Genomic DNA, 22,571 nt, shown 5'->3' with positions numbered 1-22,571 from the left:
TCACCATACCCGCACGTATCGGCTTCTCACCAATACTCCCTCTCTGGGGCTTCTTGCTGCCCCCCTCTCTAGGGCTGGGGTCAGTGCACCCCGAATGCTGCGCCCTTGCTGGCACTGGGATCTCCACACTGCTGTGGGTCCCCTATGAGGCCTCCTCCAACCCCTAATAGCCTCTCCCAAGCCACCGGTATTAAACAGTAAACAAAACGTGAGTGCCTCGGCTATAATATAAACTTGAGCCACCTGGCTTTAACAGCCTTCACCCTACCGGGAAATACTCCATCCCTCAACAGCAACAGAAGCTGTTCCTGCCACTAGGCCTCTCCCCTTCAGTTGCTCTAGGAGAGCTCCTTCCCCTTTTGCAGCAAGGAGGGAACTGCCCCCCGGCCTCAGTCCTGGTGTTTAAATGGGAGCCAGGCCCTCCCCTTCCTGTCAGCTGACCACCAGCAGGTGTGGGACACTGGCTCCCTCTGGTCGTCCTAGCAACTGGCACCTGAGCAGCTATTCCAGCTCTTCAAGTATCAGGCACCTTAATACCCTGCTACAGGGAGGGATCTGGAGTTGTAGGGTTCTGTGTGGAGAATACCATCTGTAGGTTATTTGTCTGTGGCCCTTCTTTGATCTGTTTCATTTTAATTTAATCTTTTAGGAATGTCAGTGACCAGAACTGCACACAGTATTTCATGTGGAGTCTTATCAACGCCTTGTACAATGGGACAAGTAACTCCTTGACTCTACCGCATATAACTTGACCAATGTACTCTAAGATTGTCTTAGCTTTTTCAGACTTCATTGCACTAGCTGTTTTTTGTCATCTAACCAATACACCCTTTCTTCCTCATTTGTCTCCAGCCTATGCACCCACATCTTATCCTGAGATCCATGGTACTGTTGGCACTGGATTTAAGAACCAGCTACCTTGTTCCAGGAAGACCCAAACCCTCAGACTAACCACTACCTTTCCATTTGATAATAGGTGACTTTTATTGATACACAGTGATAGCAGATAAAAATAATGCAAACAATTCTATATCTACCAGTCCTAGAGCTGTCATCAGAGTCAAGGTATGTCTGGCCAGGACACAAACTTCACCCTGAGGTTCTCTCTTGAATGTCAGATGTCAGCAGCCTGGAGGTAGGAGGCTGAAACCCCCTTCCTTCCCCCACAGTGGAGTGGGTAAGAGGGGCTAGTGGTGTGTCCTCTGTCCATGGTGCCTCAGGTTCCCCTCTCTTGGACCTTTTGCTACTCTGAAATACCTTCTTTTGTAGTCCTTTCCCCTCCTGATGACTCTTCATTTCTGGCCATTGCTGATTGGTCTCTCAGTCGTCATCATACTGTCCATGTTCTGTCCTGTCAACATATTCCTTTGTTTCACAAACCCATCACATGCTTACATCTTAATTTGGGCTTTATCAGTCTTCAATTCCCAGCCTGCATGTCTGCTCACTGTTTGCCTGTATCAGATACAGCGGTCCTTGAAGAAACTTTGTCACAGACAGGCTTTTTATAAATCAGTTAACCCTTGCAGTTGCCCTGGACCATTAGCCTAATGCATATCTACTTTACCTATAGGCCAATTCCCAAAAGCAAACCTCTAAATACCATTTTCTAGCCACCAGGTACTGGTCCTTAAGTTCATGACTTTGGCATTTCATGCTGATATATTTCATTTCTTCTATTCCACAAGATTATCTAAATCTTCCTGTTTAATAATCTGGCCCTATTTCATAATACTCTCAGTTCAGGGTCATTAGCAAATTCCATAAGTTCCAGTATTGAGGTTGCAGATAAAACTGTTGAAAAGGATGGGTCTTAAAACTGATCCCTGACGAGCACCACTGGTAACCACCCTCCAATCACAAAAGTCACCTTTCAACTTTCTTTAGTCTCTCTTTGAGCCAGCTCCTAATCTATCTCATGCTTTGGGCATTGCATTGGTGCCCATCCTCTCTAGTTTAACCAATAATTTCCTCTGAGGAGTGGTACCAAAAACGTTGCTTAAATCAAGACAAAGCAAGTGAACTGCATTACTCTTACCTGGGGAGGCAATTATCTTTTTACAAAAGGATAGCAAAATTATGATTCTCCTCTGACAAAACCATGCTGGGTTTTGTCCCGTTTTCCATTTCCTTCCATATATTTAACAATCCTTTCCCTCAATATCTGCTCTGAGAGGTTCCTTATTGTTAAGGTCAAGCTAACAAGCCTACAATTGCTTGAATCATTCTTTCTCCCTTTTTTGAAAACTGAAACTACATTTACTATTTTCCAGTCTTTGAATATTATGCTGGAATTGACAGATTCCATGAAGATTCATCCTAGTTGCTATTTTCTATGACAATTCCTTCATTATGATGGGATGGAGATGATCTGGACCTCCCCTCCCCTAAATTTTGCTTCTACCTCAAGTATGGTAATTTCCATATTTATGTCCTCCTTGCCAAGTAGCAATCTTGCTAATGTCCTCATTTCCATCTTCATCCTAATTGATGACTGAGGGAAAGTATTTGTCTAGCTCTTGAACCATGCTTAAGTGGTCCTTGATCTCAACTCCATCAACATATAGTGGTTTCCCTTCCCCCTACTGATTTTATTTTAGACGACCCAAAATCTTTTGCGATTATTTTGAATATGCTTTGCAAGATCAAGCTCAGCTAAGCCTTTTTCCATTCTTACTTTGTGTCTGCATTTCTTGACCTCAGAAAGATATTGTTCCTTACCAGGCAGTCTCATTTTCCAATGCTTGTAGATCCTGTGCTTATTCCTAATGGCCTGTGTAAGGTTTCTGTTTATCTACACAGGTTTATAGACCTTGCCTTCCATTTTTTCCCTCTTGCTTGGGATACAAGTCCTGATAGTATTTGTACTTTTGCTTTAGTTAATAAGTTCCACACTACCTTCACAGACAAGTCTCTTAGCTCTTCAGTCCAGTCAAACACCTTAAATAATTGTCTTGTTTTCTCAGAATTAGCCCAAGACCCTTGTTATTTATCCTTGTCCCTCTTGTAGTTTAGTCTAAAATGAATCTGCTTGTGATCACTTGATCTCAGATTACTTCCCACAATCAGTTCTTCTACAGAGTCTTTGCTACTTGCCAAAACTAGATCCAAAGTACCTGTAATGGGTACCCCTATATGCAGTGATTAATTTTGGGGGACATTATTTACATGCATAGATGTTTCTTAGAATTAGATTGACTACTGTCATGTTTGATCTTTATTACAGCTAAGGTTAAGCTATGTTAAGCTATGTTCAGTTTTATCGTCTGTATGAACCTTGGTATTTGGTATGAATATATCTTTGTATTTTTTGAGTCTGAAGTAGGATTATCCCTATCCAAACCATCATGCACAAATCCAAAAAGTAACCCAGGGGTGGGCAATTATTTTGGCTGTAGGGCTGCTTAACAAGTTTTGGTGCACTGTTGAAGGCTGCAAAGGTAGCCCTGACCCTTAATAGGTGCCCCCTCCCCCGCCCCAGTTGCCATCTTGGTACAAGAAATCCCACCCCTAACCCCTCACCTTTGCCACCTGAAGTCCCTCCCCTTGTCTCGGAAGTACTCCTTTGGGGGAGGGTCCCATCGTGGAATCGGGGAAAATAAATCATATACTAAAATAATCAAACATCTATTTTAACCTATTTTATTTCAAAAAATATTTTTGTCCTGATTTATGTGCATCTGCATTATATATATATATATATATATATATATATATATATATATAGAGGCAATTGCATAACAGCTCAAAATACAGTCTTACTCTTGTATATTGTGCAGGTGGAGGGAGGTTTATGTGGGTGGGATTGGGGGAGTGTGAGGTTGGGGAGTGGGTGGATGTGTGTGGTGTGATATGGATGGGTGTGGGTCTGGGGTATGTGGATGGGGTGGAGGGGATATATACAAGGATGTGGGTGTTTGAGGGGGTATGGTGGGGGGTGGGAATGTGTTGTGGCTGTGGGAGGGCATGAACGATGCATGCCCCCGGAGGCTGGGGAGACACGGTGGCTGCCCATAGGCTGTGGCAGCGGTGTGGGGTGTGGTGGCAGTGAGTGGGGAGTTCCCGCAGGCAGCCATGGCAGTGCTGGCAGCAAGCAGGGGGGTGGCAAGCACCAAACGGTGATCAGCAACCATCCACAGATGCTGCTGGCAGCATCTGCAGCAGCCAGCACTGATTGGCAACCACCCACAGATGCCGCCGGTGGTGTCAGCAGTGGGGGGTGGTGAGTGGTGACCGCCTGTGGGCGCCGCGAGCAGTGTCAACAGCACTTCTCTCAGGGGGTGCACCACCAATCTCAGGGGGTGCACATGCACCCGCATGCACCCTCTATGCATCGCCAATGTGAGAGGGTGTGGGTGTGTTTGGGGGTATGGTGGGGGGGTAGAAAGGTATGGGTGTGGGTCCTCAGAGTCCCCAGAGTGTACAAGTCTCTGGAGCTGCATATGGTGGCAGCATGTGGGGCCAGCCTACCTAGTCCCACAGTGCGCATCTTCTGCACTCCCGCCTGAGTCCCCAGCCATATGTGGCGGCAGCGAGCAGGACCAGCCTGATTCAGCCTCATAGTGCACAGCTCCTGCCCAAGACCCTGGCTACATGTGGTGGCAGGGTACAGAGCCAGCCCCACCTGGCCCCACAGCATGCAGCTCCCATGCTCCCGGCCAAGTGCCTGGCTGCACATGGTGGCATCCAGCAGGGCCAGCCCAAGCCAGCACCACAGTGTGCAACTTCTGCAGTGTGTAGGGCCAGCCCAGCCTGGCCTCATAGTATGTAGTTCCTCGCACTCCCTTTCCCACAGTGGGAGTCCCTGGCCTGGTGGGCCCTTACCTGAATTTCCAGTCTCCCAGCAAGGAAGGGCTGGGAAACAGCCACAGGGTCACCAGGCAACAGCCTCTGCCAGGCAGAAACTTCTTGTCTCTTGCACCCCCTACCTTGAGGCTGGGAGTGGGTCAGGCCAGGTTGGGGTGGGGGTAGGTTGCTTAGCAACTGGAGCTGTACTTCAGCTTTCAGAGGGGTAGGGAGGGCTTGGGCCCATGATCATTCTTTTGGCTTACAGAAGGGCCCCACGGGCCAGATGGTATCACCTGGCAGGCCGGATCCGGCCCACAGGCCAGATTTTGCCTGCCCTGACCGAACCTCTTAGCAAAACTACTATCAATCCTAACACACCCTTAACACAACACAAGACATAACACCTTAATCTGCCACAGGTAAAGCAGTGGGACCACGCCAGCCAAAATCCTGCTTCTGTAAAAGCTTGCTTATATGGGCTCAAGAGATTCCAAGTGGAGGGCCATACCCCCTGCTACAGAGGAAGGCAAAAACCCCACACACTGTACCAGTCTGACCAGGGGGTAAAAGTCCTTCCTGACCCCAAATATGGCGACTGGGCTGACCCTGAGCAGAGGGGCAAGACCCACTAGCCAGGAATCTCTGGCTTTGAGTCCTAGCAGGAGCACTGCCACACACCAGTCAAAATACCCAGCCTTGGCTAATACCAACACCCAGTACCTCTGAGGAAGGCTTAAAAAACCCAACACAGGAATCAGAAAAGGGAGTGGGAAGCAGTTGGGGGGGGGAGGGGGGCATGATGGAATTTCAGCCAATGCAGCAACCAATAAAGCCCACAAGCGTGACAAAGACCCAGGGGAGAGCATAGACCTAGCTATACTTATTTCAACCCTGATCAAGTGCCAAGAACACTTCTCATCAGACATTAACAATCTGCATACCAGAAAACTGCTGGCATGCATATAACTACCCAATAGAGTGAAAGCAAACTTTGTTCCTATCGGTATCTTCAGCCTCAGGACTACATCTCACATTTTTCAGTTGTGATAGACAACTCTCCTGTTTTCCCTTGTAACTGGTCTGTCTACTCACCTCAAGAGTGAATCTGGTAATACAGAACTGTCTTTTCCTAGTTTTCACATCTCAGTAACATTTTTCCTTTCACTCTCCTTCTGCCCATCAAACACATGATCTCCCTTGCCATTTCCTTTCTTTTTCCTGGGCTGAGGTCACTTTTAGACTGCGTTCATCCCTTCTTCCTTCCCCCACCTGTTTTGGGATTGGCCCATGCATGACATCCCACTGTCAGATCTCACCTATGTCTCCTCTTCATCCCTCAGTACACTAAACCAATTCCTCTAGTTTACTTCACTTCTGCTAGCTAGTCACTTCTGTTACTTAATTCTAACATTCACAATCCTCCTTGGGTTCCCCTCCTCTTCAGAAAAACTGTCCATGAGATTATCAAGCTTAGCAGGCATCCAAGGCTTCTCATTTGTATGCACACCCTCACATCTCCTTTCTTCCATCACCTGTTCAAATTTCTATCCAAGCTCCAACATTTTCTTGTAGTTACATGTCCAGCCCTTTAATTTTCTCCTCCAATATAACATCAGGCAGCAGTTCATGCACATGTACCAGCCATTTGGCACTGATGCAAGGATAATATACATGCTGCATCTTACACATCCTATCACCTTCATTTCTTATCTTGCTTGGAAACTTTCACATGCATACCAGAGTTGCTATCCTGTGTTCGAGAGAGAGAGAGAGAGAGAGAGAGAAAAGATACCCGTGCAAAGGAGAAAAACAGAACTCCAGTACACAAAACATGCATGCATGTGTGCACCCAAAGAAAGAAAACAAGTGAAACTCATGACCACTACACTACATACTGTCTATGAACTCCCCTGTTTATATTCTGTTTGCTAGCTCTCTTTTTGCTGGTTACTTTGAACTGGATCTGAAATTCTGTGGGAAATCTGCGTGGGAGAATGGAGAACGTCTGAAGTGCTTATATCTCTCTGTGTTACTGAGGATACGTGCTACAGTTCTGTGCAAGCTGAAATTTTCTAAGCAATGAACACATGGGCTACGGACAGAAGTTACACATAAACCGGTTTAAGTGATCAGCAACTGGTTTAAACCTGTAACAGAACAAAAGCTCAGTGCACATAAACCAGTTTCAAAATGGCTGAAACTGGCTTAAGATAAACCTGGCTGAAAGTAATATCAAACTTAACTGATTTGGGTTAAACTGGTTTATGAAACTTCTGTCCCAGGCCCCTTCCTGGTTCAAGCTAAATCAGAGTCCCCCAGCATCCCAGCATGCTCTCCATCCCTGGGCTGGGCTGTGCTGTCTGGTCTAGCAGAGAAGGGGTGGGGTGGGGTGGGGCGGGGCCGGGGGGGAGGGGAGAGGGAGAAAAAAGGAGATAGAGAAGCAGGGGCTGCCTCCCTTCCAAAGCAAACCCTGGCTGGGGTCTGGAGTCAGGGAGGGGGGGGTGAAACCCCACTTCCCCTGAGTACAGAGCTGCCCTGCCCTGCTAAACTTACTGAAAGTTACTGCTGGCTACAACCGTAGACTATAAATTCCACAGGCACCTGGAAGCAGGAAGAGAAAGTGATGAGCAACCCTGCAGAGTTCTGCTACTGTAAGTCTGGTCTGCAAATCCCAGAGACCTCAGGGGCAGCAAGGAAAGTAAGTGCTGTGCTCTAGCACCCCCTGATTTCTGGCCTGAGCCACTGCAGGCATGTGGCTGTGTTTCCTGAATCAAAGGTAAATGTGCATCCAGTTGTTTCTCAGTTTAATCTTTGCAGCTTAGACTAACTTGCAAAGACTGAATTGATTCAGCCTTGGGCTTTTTGACTATCTGTACTTAGCCCTCGTGCCCAGGTATAACCATACTGTGCTGCCTTCCATCTTCTAACAAAATATTCAGATAATTTCTGGTTTGCTGTGTAAGAGCAGAAGCTATGGACTGAGCTGAATAGTTGTTGATTCAGACACCTTTAACCACAGAATACTGGACCATGGCTGCTGACTCTCCAGAATACTTTCCTTTGCTCACCATCATCACCTCTGTCTTGCTCAGGTTCAGCTTCAGCTAGCTGTTCTTCAACCATGAGCTGGCCTCATTCAGCTTGGTGGTAAGAAAATGATCATACATGCTAGATCTGTGTATTTTCTACATATTCCTGTCACTTAATCCCATGCTGTCTAATTCACCTAGGGGCTCCGTGTCAATATCTAAAAGACTTGAAAGAAAATAGATCTTTGTAGAGCGATGCAATAATGATACACCGTAACCTTGATTCCTTTTCCAGTATGAATAGCGATGTTGTCTTTTTTGCAGGCTTTCACATTTCTTGAAACCCATGAGTTTTGAATGATAAATCTGGTAAGTCTTTGTTGCCTGGGAGGCTAAAGGTCTCAAACCACTGCCTTGATGAGGTGATGGTCTGTCCAAGACAATGACTTGGATATCCAAACTGAAGACTGAATCCAATGTCTGACCAGCTGAATGCGCTGAACTAGAGATAACCTGTGAAAATCCTAGGGACGCAAATGAGCTATATTTGCAGCTGCCTCCTTGTCAGTAATGTACACATACTGAAATCTCCCAGGACAATAAGACACATTTAATCACAACTGCTGATATGATATCAGTAAATTCCTTCATTAATCCTTCCATCTGTGATGGTCTGTAAAGGAGCATAAAACCTGTCCATTCTGACTTTGGTCAGGTGAACAAATGTGAATTAAGTTGTCTTAACTCTCTCTGATATGATGTTTGAAAATAAGCATAGTGCTGCTTGTATTCTTCTCTCAGGTTCGGCAATGAGCCAAGCAGTTTCAGGGGAAACAGTGAGCTAGCACAGGGCTTGAGTAGCCCTTCAGTCAGGTCTCACTGCTGCAGAGGGTATCAAAATATTCTTTGCAGATGAGCTTGTGGATTTTTTGTTTATTGGTAACAGATCTTTTGTTGATCAACATCAACTTTACTTATGTGTTGTTTTGTGCTGCTTCCAATCAAGGCCTAGGCAGCATTAGCTATAGGCATTAGGTGTAAGTACCAGATTCCAGACATCTGCTTTTTGTCTCATTGGGTAGTCAAATTTGAACTGTGTTAGGTGACAAAGTGCACCGTGCTCTGGCATGATCTAAGCAGAGAAATGGTTGTCTGGTTTACCAGATACTGTGCAAAAGACAAGTCTGTTGGTTAGCTTTTGGGCAAGCTGGTTGAGGGCTGTAAATGGGTTGAGTTGGTACAGCAGGTTTCAGGAATGGAGGCAGAAGCAGGAAAGGAAATAATAGTGACAATAATATTTGGTTTGAACCCTCTATTTGAAATGGGCTTTCTGTGTTACCATGACACCCTTGTGGAAGGAAAAGGAGAGATGCTCTTATCATTTAGTTATGTCTGAGTTCAAGCTATGAGCAGCTCCTGACCAGCAGCCAGCAGCAAAGCTGGAGAAACAAGGTTGGGCTCCACAATCCCTCTTTGTAAGACAACACAGCCCTTGTGCACCCTGAATCCTGGCAGTGGCCCTGTGCTGGAATTACAGTGAGGTAGGGGGTCACAGCCTTGCTCCCATTGTCCAGAAAATGTCTACATTCCCAAACTTTCAAAGGTGAAATGCAAGCAGAGGCCCAGGGGCCCTTCCACATCGTGCAGACAGTGCTTTCAGGGCTCTTGAGATCCTCTGCTGTTTGGGTGCTGGTACTGGGCCCCGCCATAGGTAGATCCAGGATTGGGGTGAATGGCTACAGTCCCTTTGACTGTGTGGCACATGCACAACAAGTTCTCTTTACCGTGCTTGTAACACACTGCCAAAGGTGTGCAGCTGCACACCCTCACTGCAATCCTGGATCCTAGTGAGCTCTCTGACAGCTCTGAGCTCCCAGGTTGGTCAACACAGGCTCTGGCTGGAGTTCCTGATTTTGCAAGATTCCAGAGCCCAGGGGGTAAGCAATACTGCCGTTCATCCTTCCTCTCCTGCCGCCTGAATTCAGCAGCAGGGAAAAAAGACAGGATCAGGGCAGATCTAGGGTGTCCCAAAGAGGGTGTGGGAGCAGAAACCAACACCACAAAGGTGGCTGCACCCCTTGCTTCCAGCCTCTTTTGCCCCATTAGTGTGGGCAGACCATGATGGGGGAGCCATTGGGGAGTTTTTGAAGTCATAAAGTAGCTGAAAATACCCCCTCCCTGCTCAGAGGTGGCCCTCTCCTCTCCTCTTCCTCCCCCTCCCCCACATGCCGCTGCTGCCTCCTCCATGGTTGGGGGTCAGGGAAGTTCCAGAGCCAGCTGGGCTGAGCAGGGCCTGGGGTCAGCTGGGGAGGAGACAGCAGCAACAGGGAGAGAAATTTCCCCCCAACCTGCCTGGTAACAGAACAGGGGAAGAGGAATGCCCATCCATCCCTGCTGTCATTGTCCCTATCCCCAGATGAGCCAACCCCCTATGCAGCAGGAAGGGATGACTCTGGTGCTTCTCTGTCATCCAGACTTTTTAAAATCACTGCCAGCTTACCCTTAAGACTGAGCTGCAGTGAGGAGGAGGACCTACCCACTTTTTGTATCAACAGTTATTCAAAGGCTCAGGCAGGAATAATTTGGAATAAACTGCATTTAGGTGCATAAGTCCATTCTTGTGCCAAATAGGTAGAACAGAATCCTGCTGTAGGTTTCCATCATCTTGTAGGGAGGCAGTTAGACGGGCCAAAGCTACCATGGAGCTGAGGATGGCATCCCAAGTAAAGGATAACAAAAAATTGTTTTTAGATATATAGGGAGTAAAAGGAAGGCCCAGGGTAGAATAGGACCCCTCGTAAATGGGCAGAAGCAATTGGTGATGGACAGGGGGGACAAGGCTGAACTCCTCAACGAGTTCTTTGCCTCAGTGTTCCTAAGTGAGGGGCAGGACAAGGCTCTCACTGGGATTGTAGAGAAGCAGCAGCAAGGCGCCAGACTACCATGCACAGACCCTGAGATGGTGCAAAGTCACTTGGAAGAACTGGATGTCTTTAAGTCAGCAGGCCCGGATGAGCTCCATCCAAGGGTACTGAAGGCACTGCCTGATGTCATTGCACAGCCACTGGCGGTAATATTTGAACACTCATGGTGCACGGGCCAGGTCCTGGAGGACTGGAAAAGGGCCAATGTGGTCCCCATTTTCAAGAAGGGGAGGAACGAGGACCTGAGCAACTATAGGCCAGTCAGTCTCACCTCCATCCAAGGCAAAGTCTTCGAAAAAATTATCAAGGCTCACATTTGCGAGAGCCCAGCAGGACAAATTATGCTGAGGGGAAACCAGCATGGGTTCGTAGCAGGTAGATCATGCCTGACTAATCTAGTCTCTTTTTATGACCAGGTTACAAAACGCCTGGACGCAGGAGTAGGGGTTGATGTCGTATACTTAGACTTCAGGAAGGCCTTCGATATGGTATCCCACCCCATACTGGTGAACAAGTTAAGAGGCTGTGACTTGGATGACTACACAGTCCGGTGGGTGGCGAATTGGCTAGAGGGTCACACCCAGAGAGTCGTAGTGGATGGGTCAGTATTGACCTGGAAGGGTGTGGGCAGTGGGGTCCCGCAGGGCTCGGTCCTTGGACCGATACTCTTCAATATCTTCATCAGCGACTTGGATGAGGGAGTGAAGTGTACTCTGTCCAAGTTTGCAGATGACACAAAACTGTGGGGAGAAGTGGACACGCCGGGGGGCAGGGAACAACTACAAGCAGACCTGGACAGGTTGGACATATGGGCGGAAAACAACAGAATGCAATTCAACAAGGAGAAATGCAAAGTGTTGCACCTAGGGAGGAAAAATGTCCAGCATACCTACTGCCTAGGGAATGACCTGCTTGGTGGAACGGAAGCGGAAAGGGATCTTGGAGTCCTAGTGGACTCCAAGATGAACATGAGTCGTCAGTGTGATGAAGTCATCAGGAAAGCTAATGGCACTTTATCATGCATAAGCAGATGCAAGACGAACAGAACCAAGGAGGTGATACTTCCCCTCTATCGGGCAGTGGTCAGACCGCAGTTGGAATACTGCGTTCAGTTTTGGGCGCCACACTTCAAGAGGGATGTGGATAACCTGGAGACGGTCCAGAGAAGGGCCACTGGTATGGTTAAAGGCTTGCAGGCCAAGCCCTATGAGGAGAGACTGGGGCACCTGGACCTCTTCAGCCTCCGCAAGAGAAGGTTGAGAGGCGACCTTGTGGCTGCCTATAAGTTCATCACGGGGACACAGAAGGGAATTGGTGAGGTTTTATTCACCAAGGCGCCCCCGGGGGTTACAAGAAACAATGGCCACAAGCTAGCAGAGAGCAGATTTAGACTAGACATTAGGAAGAACTTCTTCACAGTTCAAGTGGCCAAGGTCTGGAATGTGCTCCCAAGGGAGGTGGTGCTCTCCCCTACCCTGGGGGTCTTCAAGAGGAGGTTAGATAAGCATCTAGCTGGGGTCATCTGAACCCAGCACTCTTTCGTGCATATGCAGGGGGTCGGACTCAATGATCTATTGAGGTCCCTTCCAACCCTAGCATCTATGAATCTATGAATCATGTTTCACTGCATATTAAATCATAGAAGCTTTTATGACCATTTCAGTACAATCAGCCTAGTTATTTTTAAAAAATATAATCACTTATATAAGTTCAAACTCGTATTAAATTACATTTGAAGATGATCCAAGAGAAATACACATGAACAAAACCCTCAGGGTTAATACTGTAATTGTGGCCACAGCTTGAATGCTTCTAGTGTCCTATCAAAATCAATCAACAGGCCTTGTGGAAGATCCAGATGAGATCTGGATGCCTGCCAAAATTTGTTACCATTATCAGATTCTTCACAAAGACATGATAACAACCATCCTACACAATGGCACGAAAAAGACCCCTTTACTGCTAGAACTGGAGGCAAGCAAAAGTGTATGATTGCATCAACACTCTTGACCATCTATATTGCAGCTTTTCTGCATCTAATTACCGACAGACTTCCATCTAGAGTCAGCATCCAGGACATCTCATGGATGGGAATCTCTTTATCATCAACTAGTCACATTCCAAAATCCAAAGCAACTAACACCTTCATTACTAAATATGCTGATGATTGTATTGTGTGTGTCCACTCAATTAGAGAGCTCCAGGTACTTCCTGATTGCTTTTGTAAAGCTTGGACTCACTGAGTATGTCTACACGAGATGCTTTACTATGCAGTAGACTGATCAATGCACAATAAAAGTGTCACCGTCAACAGGTGCGCACCATTCACTGCACAGTAAATTACTCTACTGTGCAGTTAGCTATTACCTGTTAATACAAGTAGTAAACTAACTGCACAGTATCTACTACAGTATCTACACATGTAGATGCTGACATGGAGCAAATTTGCTCCCGGTCAGCTCCAACACTAAGGGGCCACTTTATAGCATTAATAGCATATGTAGATGCACTCACTGTCAACTTCACAAAAACCAGTATACTTTTACCAACCCTCCACTCTCTCAAACCAGCTAGCTGCTTTTCCACATATTAGAAGCAGAAGACAGTCCTTGGAGAATGCTGTGTATTTGCTCTACTTGAGTAGGTATCTTTCCCAAAAAAACATACATGATGGTCTAGAACACCAGATAAAATCTGCCAGGACTGACTTTGAGTGCTTCTGATTATGACGACATCAGGACCCAAGCCAAACTTCTCACCTACCAGGTTGTTGTCACATCCTGTAGTATGGGTATGCCACTTGGATAACACATTGGAAACACCTGAAAGCTTTGGAACATTACCTTGAGTGATGTCTTTGGAAAATCTTCTGTATCAATTGGAAGGACAGAAAAATGAAAGCCAGTGTTCTGTTTCAAGGAAATACCACCAGCACTGAAGCCAAGTTTATACAGATCTAGCAAGAAGCTGGACAGGACATCATAAGGATGCCTGATACCTGGCTCCCAAAATAGATCCTATATGCTCCCAACTCACCAATGGTCGCCATTCCAGAGGTGAGCAAGCGGAGAAATTAAAGGTCACTTTGAAAGCCAGTCTGAAAAAATGTGATATTAACATTAATACCTAGGAGACTTAAGCACTAAATCATTCCCAATGATACTACGATGGATAAGGCCTCTATCATTTCAAGCATATTCACCTCACAACAGACATGGATAGACAAGAAAGACCGAAGGAAAGAACCATGATCCAATATCACCAGGATCTACTTCTTCCTCCCAGAATTATTTACCAAATCTGTAACCAAACGTGCAGATCACAGATTGGCCTCCTCGGCCATCTATGGACTCACTGATGACTTCCCTGTTTACTGAAAGACTGTCATCCTTGTATTGAGGGACTGCCAATGAACAAGTGTCCCGTACATTTCAGATTTAAAAGCATTATTGAAAAATGTTAACATTAGTTGACATGGCTTTCATAGATATAGATTAATTTATAGGGTGCCAGACCTGGCAGAACACAGCACTTCACCACTGAGAGGCTCAACAGATCTGAAAACAGTGGCTAATGCACAAACATTTTCTCATACTACAAATTCACTAATCTATCATCTTGTCTCCAGTGACCTATAATAGTGATTGCTGACAAACAGTTTTCTTATGTAAATAAGAGATCTGATGATATGAGAAAAATGATCATTTAACAATTTAAGTATACTACAGAGCTCTAAGAGGAAAGTGTTCATGCAAGAATTCCATGCCCTCTATCCCAAATATCTAAATGCTAAGCAATGTGGTATAATGGAATAAATGAAAAATAGCGTGGCATGACAATGCTTCATCCTACGCTACTACACTACAGTGCACATTTGCTGTCTTGTTCTTTAGGGCATAGTTAGAGCAAGACTCCTCTAGACCTTTTGTTAAATTAATATTGTCATAAGAACACAGTTGCCATGCTGAATCACATTCATATTCCATTTAGTCTAGTCAAGCATTCTATCTCTAACAGTGACTAGCATTAAGTTCTGCACAGGATTTTGCCCATAGTAGGCACTGGTGATTATCTGCCCACATGAAAGTCTCATAATAACCACTCAGAAGTGATTTTCTTTCTTTAACAAATCTTGGTAATTATTAACCTTGTATCCATATACCTATTAAATTGTTCAAATTTTGCTATGTTATTTGTTTCAATGACATTATATGGCAACAAGTTCTACAAGGAAGCTATACAATTCATGAAAAATACTTCCTTTTATATTTAACATTATAAAGTCATCTAAATATTATGATTGATTCTGCATATCAAACCTGCAAAACAAAGTTTCTCCAAAAAACAGCAGGAGGGCATCCTTGAATAGATTAATTTACTACATTATTTCCTTATTCTAAAAACTGAACAACCGTCTATTTATGCATCTTTCTGAACTGATTGAGCTATAAGATTCTCTCCACCCAGCACTCCAAACAGAATACCTTCTTTCTCAAAAACTCTTGTCAAACATTTTTTTCAAAAGCTGTCATGCATGCGGCTTTTACAGCTTTCTGAGGATTTCTATGTTGGTGGTTCTGACTTTTTAAAATTGTCTCTTTGGGTGGTTTTATTCAAGCCCTGGCTTCCTTTATACATGTTAATATTGCCAACACTTCAATTAATTTTGATGATGCCTTCTTTTTTTGCATTCATCCAATAAATTAGAAGTCAGTATTACACTTTGGATGACTTGTGACTATGAGGTTTAGCACAGGCAATCATGTGTCTTGACACAGAGGATATAGGGTCCTTCCCACCTCAGGTTCATGGAGACAGTTTAGCACGTCTTCATCATGAAGTGTCATGATATGGCTGTACCCTCCCTTCCACTATTGTGGCTGTCTCTGGATGAGCCCAGCAACTTGTGCACCCTTTCTCTGTAGCTGGAGCCACTGTGCCTGCAGGGGACACAGGAAGAAGAAACCCACCCTCTGACAGCTGAGCCCAGCATTCTGCCAGCAGCTGCTCCCCACAGCCACCTCACTTTCCATGAAGCCCCATGAGGTGAGAGGAGCAGCTCTTGGGTTTTCCCATGTCCAGATCAACTGGGGACAGCAGCAGTGGGCAGGTCCACCTTCCTGTGCCTGCTTCCTGGTGTCATCCACTGACACAAGGGCTCCACCCACAGGCAACACGTAGGGGGGCATGTGCCCCCCCTGAGATTGGTCCTCACTGGCCGGGGAGTGGGGGTGCTGAGAGAAGCTCCCCTGAGACTGGTGGGGGAAGGGCACTTCCAGCTTTGCTGGCGGCGCTTCCGGGGTTGGTGATTGGCTTCTGGGGGACTCCCCCCCCCCAATCGGTCACTGGTGCCCCCCAAGACTCAGGAGGTACCAATCGCCCATGGCTCCAGCCATGCTTCACCTCCATTTCCCCATCATCAGAGGAGCAGCATGCCACATTCCACATTCCCTTTTAGTGAATCCTCGACCCACCTATGCTCATCAGTACACAAAATCAGGTGGGGTCACCGAGGGAGAAAAGCCACCAACTAAGAAAGCTCCCCAATTCTGAAAAGGTCTGTAAGGAGTCCACACTGCTCCCAAAATAGCTCATGACTAGGGATGTTTTCTCTGTTTAAAAATCCCAAATTCGCTGATAAAAAATTCCCAAATTACTTGATTAAAACCCCCAAAATCCGCATTTTTCCATGATTAAAATGAAAAGCCCCTACTCTATATAAAGCTGAACACAATGTTTTGTTGATATATTTATAGTGTTAAAGCAATTTGGAAGCCTACCACTGCCTCAATCATTATAATAAAATCAATTCTAAATACCTCTATATTTTGGCATTTGACTTTGGTTTTTTGATCATGGAAAATTAGAGCTCTCTCTACCCCCTTCACTCACCAGGAGGCAGGTCTGGCTGCAGCGGTCCCCCTCCACTGCTTTGTGGTGCTGAGCAGTTCTGATATGCCCTGCCTATGCCACTGCCCCTTGCTCTGGACCCACAGCCCCCTGGCCCCTCAGCTGTGCTAGAGGGGGCCCCCAGCTGCTCCCCGCCCCACCTGGCCTCACAGGATGATGATCTGTGGGGACATAGCAGGGATAGCCTCCAGCGTGAGGGGCATATACCATACCTCACACAGAAGCACAGGCAGTGGCTGGGGCACTATATGCTGCCCCGCACCAGCAGCTGGGGCTGGGGTGCCGCGGGTATGACCAGTGCTGTGCTCCACAGCAATGGCATTAAGCCAAACACGGCTCTGGCCTGGGCCACTGCAGGGGCAGGAATCTCTAGCCAGGCCCTGCTGGCAACAGCATGGAGCTGGGCTCACCGGCACCAGCGAGCACTGCCTCAGACCCCCTTGCTCAGACATCTTCCCACAGCACCAACATGCACATGGCACCCCCTACCTCCAATAGCCCTCCCTGCTCTTCCCACCCCCAAGCAGCTTCTTGCAGGCTGGAAGGCTGCCAGCCTGCAAAAGGAAACCCATGGTTTCCCGTGTTTATTTCCTTTAAAGGGGAAATCTGCGTTTTTCTCCTTTAAATGAGAAAAATCTGCATTTTTCCACAGTGAAGGGAAAACCTGGATCCATGCTCATGACCAAATGCAGCTGAGAAATTCACTGATGCAATACAGCCCTCCATGGACCCCCTTAATAGGTCTCATATGAAATTCTAACCATAACTTAAAGCTGCTCTCCTGCCTATTTAAATCCCTATGTAAGTGGAGTGCCACTGAATTGAGAAAAAATATGGAGGTGCCTTGAGTCTAAACAATTTGAGAATCACTGTCCTAGTGAAATTAATTCCAGAAGAATGCAAAGTGAAAAGGCAATGAAGCTATTGCATGCACTACCAACAAGGGGCAGATTCAGGTGGTGCAGCAGTGCAGTCATACCCCTCTTCTGCCATCACCGCTGTCCCTCGGTGACCTGGGCACAGAAGGAACCCCATAGCCACTCCTGCCCCGCTCCACCCACTGGTTGCAGCCATGTGGGGTATCAGGCTTGGCAGTGGACAGCATTGGTAGTGAGTGGGCAGGTTTCTTCTTCCTATACCTCCTCTTTGCCATTCCCCTGTTGTGATCCCTGCTAGTGGGGAATAGGTTTCTCCTCCCAGCACCTGTCTGCCACTGCCGCTGCCCGGGGCTGATATGGGCCCACAGGAAGCCCCCCCAGTCACTGTTGCCCTGCTCCAGCCACAGGCTACAGGGAAGAGCTATGAAGGGAGCCCAGTTCAGCTGGGGACAGCAGTGGCAGCATGCGCATTTCTCCTTCCAGTGCCTTCCCCTGGATACATGTGGGCAATAGGAGCTGGCAGGGAACAGTCACTGGAAGGAGGAACCCATGCACTGTCCCCAGCCCATCCCAGCTCCCTGCAAAGCTGCCTCCCACAGCTCCTAGCTGGAGCATGGCAAGAGAGGCTGTGGGACTACCCCGTCCCCAAATCAAGCCAGCTCCTTTATGCACTTGCTCCCTGCAAGGCTTCTCCGTGTTCTCTGCCAGCCGAGGGGCTGCAGGAGCATCCATCCCCGCCCCGCCATGGTCTGGATCTGCCCATGATTACCAGTGAAATGTGAAAGTCAGCAAGCAGGTTTCCAGCTGAAGAAACGTACCTACTGTCATAGCTCAAACCATAAACCAACTGGGCATAAACTTCCAGAAAACATTTCCTAACACTCTCCAAATAATTATATTCAGAAACTGAATATATTCATTAATTTGTGTTCAGGTGCAGAGTGCTATAAAACACTACAAATACAGAAATCTGTCTTTATCATGGAACTGCATATTGCTGGACCTTACCAAAAAGGGAGGATTTGTCTAATGAGGAGTGAACAAAGAACTCAGAACATTGCTGAGTCTAGCCTATTGCATTGTTAGAGTCTGGGCAATACAAAACGCCCACTCAAATATCAATTGCTGCCCCTGTTGAACCCTGGGTTCTGACAATCAAAGTAGTTCCAAGGCAATTCACCTCCCTTTTTTTTTTTGGATTAAGCTTATTAGAAGTGTCCCTCAAAAGATGATAACTGCTAGATGGAACAGAAAAAACATCTTTAAGATCCTGTTAAATTTACAACAGCTGATGTTCATAAAATAGTGTAGGCTTATCCTTTATTTAGAATCAAAAGGATTCACTCCCTATTAGTGCTGGTTGTTGGGGGTTTAGTGACAGCACAGTCCTAAGTGTGTGCCTCTCTATGAATTTCAGCATCAAAAACTTTTCAAATGGAAAATTCCAATACATTCACCAGCAAAACACTTGCCAGAGACAGCCTCTGCCTGAGTTGTACTTTCACCTTATTTTTGTGCATCAAAAAAATTCGGTTCCTTAGGAAAATAGAATGAGCTATTGAGATATAAGGCAGGGGCAGGAAAATGCTTAAAGGGACGATCAGAACTGAGATCTGGGGGAAACAAGGTGCGTGAAGCAGGAAAAGGGCTGTAGGTTGTAGCCCTATTGATCTAAGGCAGTGGTAGGCAACCCCTGGCACGGGTGCCAGAGCAGGGCACTTGAAGACTTTTTGCTTGGCATGTGTGCCTCTGGGTGGATGGCGGGGAAGAGGCCGGGGCTACGTGGCCACAACAAGGATCAGGCCCTTCGTCGCTCGCCCGCCATCTACCCTTGGCACGCCAACATCTTACATGTTGAAATTGTGGGTGTTTTTGGCACTCTGCCCAAACACGTTGCCAATCCCTGATCTAAGGACATAGGCAGAGGAGATGAAGCTGATCTTCCTTATTAGACCAAGTTGGTTTACTAAAATCGTTGGCCCGAAGCAGGAAGAGTCTCTGGTGCTTTCTTTACCACACTCACTTCGACCCCGTTAGAATTGAAACGCACCTCAGTTTCCAGCCACGTCCTTATTTCCAAGCAGCTGCTAGTTAAGTAACAGCTCCTCTTTTCCCTGCCACCCCCGCCGATGCCTTCGTCCCCGAAGTGCTGCTCAGCCAGTGTCACAACACCCAGCCGAGGACGGAGCTGCTGGCTGGTGCGTTTATTTCTAGCCAGGGGGGAAGAGGAGAAGCAAGCAGCCTCCCTGGCCCCGGGGGCAAGCGGCGGGGTGTCCGCGGGGAGCGGGGCGCCGGGACCGGCCGGCAGGAGTCGCCCCTTTCCCTTCCCCTTCCCCTCCCTCCAGCTCTGCAGCAGGTCGCAGCGGCCCGGGGAGAGGCAGAGCACGGCCGTGCCCCGCCGCCCCTCACCTTGATGAGCTTGCAGCGGATCTGGGCGGACACCATGTGGCTGTTGCGCAGGTTGCCCACGCGGAACATGAGGCAGAGCTTGCCGTCCCGCCGCGAGATGACGGCGGCGCGGCTGAACACGAGCGTCTCGGCCCGCTTCTTGGGCTGGGACATCTTGATGAACATGCAGCCGATGAGGAAGGCGTCCACGATGGAGCCGAGCAGCGACTGGAAGAGGAAGAGCACGATGCCCTCGGGGCAGCGCTCGGTGATGTAGCGGTGCCCGTATCCGATGGTGGCCTCGGTCTCGATGAAGAAGAGGAAGGCAGACGGGAAGTTGTACACATTGGCCACGCAGGGGCTGTAGCCCGCGTCGTGCGCGCGGTGCAGGTCGCCGCGGAGGTAGGCGATGCCCCACCACATGGAGGCCATGACGAGCCAGGCCACCGTGTAGGTCAGCAGGAAGATGAGCAGGTTCCAGCGCCACTTGAGGTCCACCAGCGTGGTGAAGAGGTCGGAGAGGTAGCGGCTGCTCTCGCCGCCCAGGTTGCCGTGCTGCACGTTGCAGCGCCCGTTCTTGTCCACGAAGCGCTGGCGCTGCCGCCGGCCCCGCCGCGCCCCCCCCGCCGCCTCGTACTCCTCGCCCAACTTTCTGCGCGCCGCCGACATCCCGCCCGTCTGCACCCGCACCCGCCGGGCGGCCCCGGGACCGGAGCGCGCGGGGCGGGGAGGAGCCCCAGCCCGCGCCCGCCCCCACGGCTGGCGCCCAGCGACTCGCCGGCGCCGCGGCGGGGGGGCCCGGGGCTGGCTGCAGCGCCTGGGCGCGGGAGCAGCGAGCGGCCCCGGCGCCGCCTCCGGGGACCTGGCGCGGGAGACGGTCTCCTCGCGCCGCCCGAGCCCGCGCCCGCGCCGGCTGCGCGAGAGGAGCGGAGTGAGCAGCGCGGTGAGTCATCCCGGCCCCGGGGACGCGCGCTGCGAGCCGGCCGCCCACGCGACGAAGGCGTCCCGGCCCCTCGAGGCGTCTCGGCGCCTGCCCGAGGGCACCTGCCGCGGCTTGGAAGGCGGTTCAAACCGAGGTGGGTATGTGCAGGCCTGTCTCAAGAAGCTTCAGGTGCGGCTTGGCTTGAGAGGGGAGCCGTGCATCACAGGACGGTGTCTTCCCTTTGCCTCCACCCTGCCTTTTCTTCATGCGAGGCTGGGGGTAGCTTGTCACAAAGCACGAGCGTTTGAATCTGGCGGTCAGTTGTGTGAGTGATGATGGCGCTGGGCGGCATCATTTCCATGCTTCGTTTTCCGCAGGGCTTGATGAAGTTGTGACCCCGGTTCACTGAATGGTTGATGCATTTTCAAAAGTTTTATCATGAGCACCAAGAAAGCTATAATTGACAGCCGGACTGTCTGATACCACCAAGTTTGCACCCAGGAGAATACCCATGAGCGCCGCCTCGCACATCTCAAAAGGGCCTTCACCCAATAAGACATGGGCAAGTCCTGAGTTGGGGGGGGGGCACTTGCCCCCCCAGTGGCCAGCCAGTGACGGGGGGGGGGGGGGTCCCCCTGCAGCTGACTGTGCTGACCGGGGGGTGGGAGTGTCCCCACAACCAATCATGCTGATCCGGAAGTGCCGGGGCACTTCTGATACTCCCACTCCCTGGCCAGAACCCTCAGCAGGGGCACTAGCACTCCCTCCTGCCCTCCCTGCCTCCCGCCTAAGCGGGGAACGCTGGCTGCCAGGGAGTGCACCAGTGCTCTCAGGGGGTGCACATGCACCCCCGTGCATCCCCTATACATCAACCCCCAAGTCACCACTGCAACAAGAACTGAGAGAGAGAGATTGCACTTTTGAAAGAGCCACCCGGATATCACATGAAAATTTGCTGCAGTACAAAAAGAAAATCCCCACAAATCGCACACTATTAAGTATGACCCTTCCCTAGAACCTACACGGAAAATCCTCAAACAATTGCAATCCATACTAGAAGAATACCCAATTCTTACAGAGATCTTTGCAGAACTACCCATCCTAGCTTTCAAACAAGCACCAAACCTCACTAACCTCATCACCAGGGATCCTTGTTTTCCCTGATAAAAAAGATGCATTCTCCACTAAAAAACCCACAAATTCTATAACAAACCCCCCAAAATCTGTGATTAAAATTAAAGGTCCCCCACGCCCCCCTCCCCCCCCAGCTGTGCTCATGCCTCTTACTCCCCCCCCATATTCCCCACAGCCTTGCTGGTGCCCCTTGCCCACCACCCACAGCCCCTTCTCCCCCAGCCCTGCTGGAGGGGGCCCCGCTGCCAGGGCTTCAGACCCAGGTCCGCAGCCCCCTGCCCCCGCTCCCCCCCTGCTGCAGGCTTCGGTGGAGCAGCTCCCTGCCACAGTGCACACTCTTAGGGGACCTGTGCCCCCCAGATCTGTATGCAGGGCAGGCGCAGGCTCTCCCAGGGCCTCCGCAGCCCAGCGGGCACGAGCCAGCGTGGCAGCGAACAGCAGGGCTGCGCAAGGATCTCCTCGCCACTGCAAGCTCTGCACTGCCCTGGTAACACGCCTCCTGTGCATGCCGCTGCTTTGAGGGGCGTGGCCCTGCACTGCTGCTCTCACTGCAGCCCTGTGTGCAGGAGGTGTGTCACCAGGGCAGCATGGAGCTTGC

General features: G+C 48.9%; 2 protein-coding genes across 3 annotated transcripts in view; one reads left to right on the top strand and one right to left on the bottom strand.

Moving 5' to 3' along the window:
• LOC102566434 (G protein-activated inward rectifier potassium channel 1) overlaps nt 1–22,571 on the bottom strand; it is a 61,046-nt gene that overhangs the window by 24,342 nt on the left and 14,133 nt on the right. The window contains exon 1 of one of the 2 annotated variants that reach the window (XM_006268591.4): nt 19,939–20,661. The exons of the other annotated variant lie outside the window; for it this stretch is intronic. Within the exon in view, the coding sequence (XP_006268653.2) occupies nt 19,939–20,586 (648 nt within the window). The 5' untranslated portion in view covers nt 20,587–20,661. Of the gene's footprint in view, nt 1–19,938; nt 20,662–22,571 lie in introns of those variants that run through there. 2 annotated transcript variants of the gene reach the window in all.
• Nucleotides 20,774–22,571, top strand: part of MPP3 (MAGUK p55 scaffold protein 3) — a 147,380-nt gene continuing 145,582 nt past the window's right edge. Inside the window, exon 1 of the mRNA XM_019500484.2 lies at nt 20,774–20,993. The gene's annotated coding sequence lies outside the window, so the exon portion shown is untranslated. The remainder of the gene's footprint in view (nt 20,994–22,571) is intronic.

This window comes from Alligator mississippiensis, chromosome 4 (genome assembly GCF_030867095.1).
Source record: "Alligator mississippiensis isolate rAllMis1 chromosome 4, rAllMis1, whole genome shotgun sequence".
NCBI classification, from domain to species: Eukaryota; Metazoa; Chordata; order Crocodylia; family Alligatoridae; genus Alligator; species Alligator mississippiensis.
This window is presented reverse-complemented; position numbering and strand designations above follow the sequence as displayed.